The sequence below is a fragment of the Aulonocara sp. 'chitande type north' Nkhata Bay genome, linkage group LG12 (genome assembly GCF_057382095.1).
Source record: "Aulonocara sp. 'chitande type north' Nkhata Bay isolate Kocher_YH1m ecotype deep benthic linkage group LG12, A_spYH_male_GT1.1, whole genome shotgun sequence".
NCBI lineage: Eukaryota > Metazoa > Chordata > Actinopteri > Cichliformes > Cichlidae > Aulonocara > Aulonocara sp. 'chitande type north' Nkhata Bay.
The window spans coordinates 38559174-38565894 of NC_141355.1; the positions used below are offsets into that span (position 1 = coordinate 38559174).

The 6721-nt window shown below is 46.7% G+C and overlaps 1 protein-coding gene across 1 annotated transcript; it reads right to left on the bottom strand.

Moving 5' to 3' along the window:
• Positions 1 to 453: 453 nt before the first annotated feature.
• On the bottom strand, positions 454 to 4632 carry dmrt2a (doublesex and mab-3 related transcription factor 2a). The gene is made up of 4 exons (XM_086313014.1): positions 4379 to 4632; positions 3447 to 3840; positions 2092 to 2194; positions 454 to 1817 (listed from the first exon to the last, which is right to left on the bottom strand). The coding sequence occupies exons 2-4, from the start codon at positions 3810 to 3812 to the stop codon at positions 718 to 720; spliced, it is 1569 nt and encodes a 522-aa protein (XP_086169140.1). The 5' UTR covers positions 3813 to 3840; positions 4379 to 4632; the 3' UTR covers positions 454 to 717.
• Positions 4633 to 6721: the final 2089 nt, after the last annotated feature.

The window sequence follows — 6721 nt, forward strand, 5'->3', positions numbered from 1 at the left end:
TAAAAACTTAATGACCCTGCAAACGACTAAAGTGCAAAGGTCAAGGAAACAGGTTTTTAACCACGTTATGGAAAAGTAAGGTTAAAATGTCTGCAGGACGAGTCTGTAACTCTAGTTCCCTTTTCTTAAAGAAGCCCTGATTATAGTCGAGGAACAGCTCGTCTGAATTTATGCTTTTAATGGGCACGAAACAAACGAGGTGTTACAAAATGAAGTATTAAGTCTAAGCCCAAATATTAAATTATTAATAGTGCAACATGAAAAAAATGATTAAAAAAACATTAGGGTTGTGTGTGTTTCCGTCAGAGGACTGAAGTTCCTCGTGTTTCTGCGTCCGGCCACAGTCGTTCATCGCTCGGTGCAGACTAACTTCTGACCTAAACAACAACCCGCTCGCACTTCCAGCCGTCACAACTCGAGTATGAAATGACATCGGACACTTTTTATGGAAGTTCAGTCTTATAAAGTTTATTGACGTGAGGGAAACATCGACATCGTGTTTAAATACTCGACACAAATAAAGTTATTCAAACATGCGCGTGTAAAATATTATACACTGTACATAAATATTACACTGAAAAAACAATCATTTCAAACTGGTCTATTTTCCGATGCAGTGCTCACGTTTACATTTGACCCCGAAAACCACAACTGCAGCTGATCTCTGGCTGAGACAAGCCTCGTGTTTATAGTGCAACAAAGGACACCTCGTGGATTTTAATGGAATGCTCGACTTATGGCGGGCGTGGGCCGTTTCAGGATGGCCTCCACGGAGAAGGACAGAGACTCGCTGGGCGCCATCTTGGTCCCTACAGGCTTCGACAGAAAGTCTTTGGCGTACCTGTCTGCGAGTTTTACCGCCTGAAAGTCTTTGGCAGAGCTCTCCCTGTACTTGCGGGCCGCCTCCTCTAACAGCTCCTTGCAGTACGGAGCTCTGAGCTCTGGCCCGGACCCGCCGCTGGCTTTTTCACTCAGCGAGTGCTGGATGAGGGAGTGAAAGGAGTTGAGTTTCATGGAAGGCTTAGCACTGTCCTTGCTTAACTTGCTGAGGACTTGGCTGGAGTTTTGGGAATGAGGGTGGTTGGGGAAAGATTGTCCAAAGCTCCTCTTAGGAGGAGAGAAGGCCGAGCACTCCCTCTGCTCCCCCTGGGTGACAGCAGGAGGTTTGGGGTCGGGCCTCTGAGGGTCTGATAAGTCCTGCAGAGCAGCGGCTCGGGATCCCTCCAATTTAGCAGCGAGCGCGGCCTCCTGCTCTGGCGGCTGACTCTCAGCGGGCATCGCTTTGGGCTCCCACACAGCACCGGGCTTCATGTTCTGCACCGCCGTGGCGTTAAACAGGCACTGCTGGTACAGAAGAGCGTCTCCCAGGTTGGCTGCGCCGCGGGGCCACATCACGAAGCCACCTCGCGACGGCTGCAGCGGGTAATGGCGGTAGGTGGTCGCCACGCTGACGTTGGAGGAGATGAGCTCGACGTTCCCAGGGGTCGAGGGGTACTGCATGCCCAGATCCAGGCAGTTAGGGGAGAGGAAGCTGCACAGCTCTTTGGGCTGCGGCTCGACCGGAGCTGCCGGCGAGTAGGCCGTCTTGTAGGAGTTGTACTCAGACGAGTGGTGGACCAAGCCGTTGGGGAAGAGGAGAGAGCCTGGAGCCCCCTGGTTGTTCTCCATCAGCTCTCGTTCTTTGTACTCCCGCTCCAGCATGATGGTTTCCAGCTCCTTGTCTGCAAAAGCCCTTCTCTTCCTCATGCGGTCGCTCAGCGGAGGGGGAAGAGACGGGTTGGCTGCCAGGAACGGATCAGACTGCACCGGGCGATATCCTGTCATCGAAAATCAAACATTTACTTCAACTTTTATGACATCGAGTGTGTTTGGAATTATATTACGACACCCAACATAGATAATAATCTAATTAGCTATTTATACTTTGTAATGCTGCTAAACGAGTTAGCGTATCACGTGCCAGAGTTTTACTGCTTACAGATGTTAGCACGTCCTTATCGCCCCGTTGGTGTTAAAGGAAAAAGAAATGTAAGCCCCGCTTCGAGCGAAGGAGAGGCAGAAGAGGAGCTTTTCTTTTTGTCTGAGCCGTACCTTCGAGGATGCTTTTGGCGAGCATGGTGGACGGTCGGATGTGTCGCTGATATATCGTCCTCCTCTCTGCAGGAATTGGTTTCCCGGATATGCCTTTCTTATCCTGAGAAATTAGAGAAACAAAAGAAAAATATTTAAAAGACGCTGACAGAGTGTTCACCTTAATCCTTGTTAAAATAACTGATTTTTCACAGCTGAGGTCCAAGTCCCATGTATGTTTGGATAATAAAAACCAGCCTCTTAATAATAATCCAGTTAAAATATGGGCAGCGACACACATTTCTCGTGTTATTACAGCCTTGAAAAGGCCTCGAAACAGCCCTAAACAGGACGGAGACGCAGGCCTAACAAGTCAATCTAACATTTAACACATTTAGTTTTTATTTTTTTGCAGTAATAGAAATGAGAGAAAGTGTTTGTTAAAGATATAAACTTGGACATTTAACAGGAGCTCAGCTGATGACACAAACTGGGAAACATTCATCTGGTCTCATCTTTAAAATGCTGGCGCCGTAACAGTTTTGCTCTTTTACAGAAATATGCGCAGATTTTTCACACACACATGGAACAGCTGTGATTTTGTGTTTTTATTCAAATTCTCTTCCTAAGCCTTTATTTGGGGGAAAAACAAAATATTCCTCATTTGCTGAATGAACCTCGAAAACCTCCAACGGCTCCTCGGATGTGCCTTTATATTCGTGTTTGTTCAGTGAAGCTAACAAAGCGATATAAAGTGCACGCTGAGCGACTGCATTCACGCTGAACACTGAGCCTCGGCTTTACTCTGATCAGCTGCAAGCCCGAACACAGAGCCTTTAAAATAACACGGACTGCGCTTCTGAAGGCTTTGGGTTCTTATAAAAACTTTGGAAGAATCAGCGCAGCGATTTTCTTTTTCTTCCACTGTAGCACAAAGGTCAGTGTGCAAATGTGCCGCAGTTATCAAAAACAACACGAAGAAGCACTCGACTTTCCCACAGACAAAAGCAGAAACTGCCCCGTTTACAAAAGAAGGACTTCAGCACAACAGAAGCTGCGATCACAGAAGCAAGGCCTGATTCACTAACACTGAGGGGTCAAAGGCCACAGGTCACTGTAGCGGCTCCAAGTGCCACAGCTTGCTGTGTGAGGAGATAAATATGTTGAGCTGCCTGATTTCAAACAGTCCTGATCATCTGAACTTTCCACTGAAAACCCTGAGCTGCAGGGCAGCAGTGATCCAGGCTCAGACTTCCAAGCAAGCAGCTGATTAACCGGAGACTTCATCACACACGTGAGTCCTTCCTGCGTTATTAGCGCGAAGCACCTGAACGCATCAGCACAGCACCTCCACCACACACCACCCTCAGTCTCACCTCCGTGGCCTGCTGCCTCCTCAGGGCCACCTGCGCCGCCATCACCCGCTGCCGCTCCACCACCAGCAGGCAGTTGGCGCACTGGCAGTCCCTCCAGCGGCAGAAGCGCTTGTGGCCCTTCAGGCAGGACACCACGCCGTGGTTGCGGCAGCGGGCGCACTTCGGCGTGCGGCTCAGTTTCCTCTGGTCACCCGCGCACATGGGGCCCGCCCTGTCGCGGCTCTTAGTGCCGGGGCAGTCGTCCTCTGAGGCGGCGTGGCCGAGCTGCGGAGAGCCGGGGCGCTCGGAGGAGTCGGCCAGCTCTTCGCTCTCCGTCTCCAGGCTCTCCACGTCGATCTCCAGCTCACACCCGGAGTTCTCTGACATGTCTGCCGGATTTAAAGCCAGTTTGTACCTGGAGACGAATACGAGTTATTAGATTAGATCAGGTGAGAAAAACTGGCACTTAAAATATGTAAATATCACCAGCTTGTCAGACTTAACACACCAAATATTCCCATTTCCTCATCTGGACAGTTTCATGAATTATCCCAAACTTTCAGGTCTGTCATTTCTTATTTAAAAAATAATAAAATAAAAATATTTTAGTCTAGTAAGTAGATTATCTACAAGAATAAAAAGATAATAATAAATCTGTTGTTCGTTTTTTTTTAATTTAAAACAGCTTGAAGTTTTTCAGAAGGCTGAACATTTATTTTTATTTACAGCTGTGAAATATTTTAACACGACAGTTTGTAATCAGAGAAAGTGAGGCCTTAATAAAACCAGAACTAGTAAAACTCCAACAGTCTGCTGGATCTCAGAGGAGTTTGTCACATAACCCGGGATATTTGGGTCACGCTGGCTCACAGAGTTTAATTAAACCGGTTTAATTAATCTGCGTCTGAGCGACTGAGCCGAGAAACACTTTTAAAAAACGGAATGAATTTTACCTCCAGGAGTCCAGCAGGGCGGGGCAACGTCGTTAACACCGTGATGAACGCCACACTCACACACACACACACACGGTCCAGACTCAAGCTTGTAATTAGCCGTTAATTGAGCGGATAAACGCAGACGCGCCGGGGACGCGTCCAACTTTCCTCTGACTCGGACACAAGGAGCCACACCGCTATGAACCGAAGCAGGCTGCCCTCTGATTGGCTCATTTACAAACACGCAAAGAGCCAATAGGAGCAGGAGCAGTTATGCAGGGGGCGGGCGGAGCGTCGGCCACAAGCACCGCGCGCCCTGCGGTTACTTCAGGAGGTCACTTTCCAGGAAAGACAGGCCGAAAGTGGGAAGATGTGAAAAAGAGAAAGTCGTCCAGGAAACCAGCGCAACAGTTTATCACGTCGCATGTCTGCGTTTAATTTCAGGTTCGTGTGAGCAGAAACGGAGCTTCAGGCCTGGCTCACTGTCCTCATGGAAATCGAGCTTTTTAGTTTTCAGCTGAAAAAACGAACAAATGAAACAGAATTTTCCAAAACTGTAACTTTCAGTGAGCAAATGAGGAAAACTGTCATTTATTGATAAGTAAACCTTTAAAAAGAGAAGATGATATTATAAAGATTGAAAAAAGATTGAACCTGGTGGATTCACTTCCTGACGTCATTATTCTGCTGGGCCTCTGCCCACAGACGGGGGTGGGCGGGGCGATACAGGTGTCCTGCGGGTTGTTACAGTCCGTGCAGCTGGCACAGATAACCGGGGAAGATTACCGTGTTTTCACAACAATCACACCTGAGAGAAAAACCCACCGTGTCAGCATGAAGAGGAGCCCCACACAAAACAGCAGCTGGAGGATACGGAGGCCCAAATGTGCCTCAGACCAGCAGACGCGTTATTTAGAATATCTGAATATTATATTAATACATCTGATTATTATTATTCGCTGCTTTTATTTTGGAAATCCACCCTCATAATTCTCCTTTAATGCTATAAACGGCTGAGATGAAGTCCCGGGTGTCTGAGTGCTCTCTCTCTGGTCCTCAGTGTCTTTTTCACCCGTGACACTAATGACTGAACGTGGGCCTTGCACGCGTGCATCTTTGTTTGCGGGCTGCTGATTGAGAGTCAGCCTCACAAAGACAAAAACACGGACACGTGACATTTATTCATTGTCAACCGACTTTCACGGGAACTGACTGCGGGACAAAGCACACGCGCACACAGGCTTTCACAGTGGACGGCAGCGCTGACTGCTGCGAGTTAATGTCACGCATGTGCTGCATTGAGAAAGAAGGCCGTGGGACTCTGTCCTGCGGGATTTTTTCAAACTAAAAATGTCCACATATTTTTAATTTACTGTCACTGTGCGCATGCGTAATATTAAAAAGAGATTTTCTTAAATGACATTTTTATCTGTTTATAATTCTCATTATCATTAAGATAATATAAGAATTCAATTAATGTGATTTTTCTCCGGTGCAAATTTAAATATAGTTACAGACTGTTATTAGCTCTTTGTTTTCCGTGACGAGTTCAGATCTTTATTTCTTATTTTCACGGAGGACCTGGTCCCGCTTTGTGCTTTTCTGGCACGCGGACTCAAGGTGAGCCGGTGTTGTGCCAAAAAGTGATCGCCTGGCAAAAACTGATGTCCAATGTTTCCGTGTATTTTTTATGTGTAATATCAGTTTTTCAAGTATCTTTACAACTCTGTGTTATTGTACATTATAACCAACCCGCTCCTTTATCCCCACCTAAAATATTTTTACTGAATATCGTAATATTTGCTGCTGTGCTCTTGGCCAACTTACTCTTAAAAACACATTTTTAATGTTAATGAGTTTTTTTTAACTACATAAATAAAGGTTATATAAAAGTCGCTGCCAAATGCAGCTTCTACCTTGTTACACGAATGTTGTTTGTGGCTCAAGATGACTTTGTGTCATCCAATTTGACATGTTTCACATATTATAGCCCAACAAGTTACTTATAGCAGTTTAAATACGAGCAATCACTTTTTGGCAAATATTAAAAGTGCCAAAAAGTGTCCGCAGGTGCAGCTTTATTTGCTTCTTCGTCTTAATTTACTGCGGAGGTTACGAGCAGCCCACCCGCGGCTGCTGCTTCCACGCCGGGAATGCTTTGATCCTGAGAGCGGGCCGGAGGGCCGGACAGGCGGGTCGCGCAGAGCCGGACCCTCCAGGAGAAATGTGGACGTCACGGCCTGGAGGTCTTTCAATGACTTTTCAGAGAGGGGTTATTTTTGAACTCTTCGGAGTTCCTTGAAGGAATTATATGGATCCGTGAAATAGTTGTAGGCTTTAAGGAGTTAATCTAAGGGATGT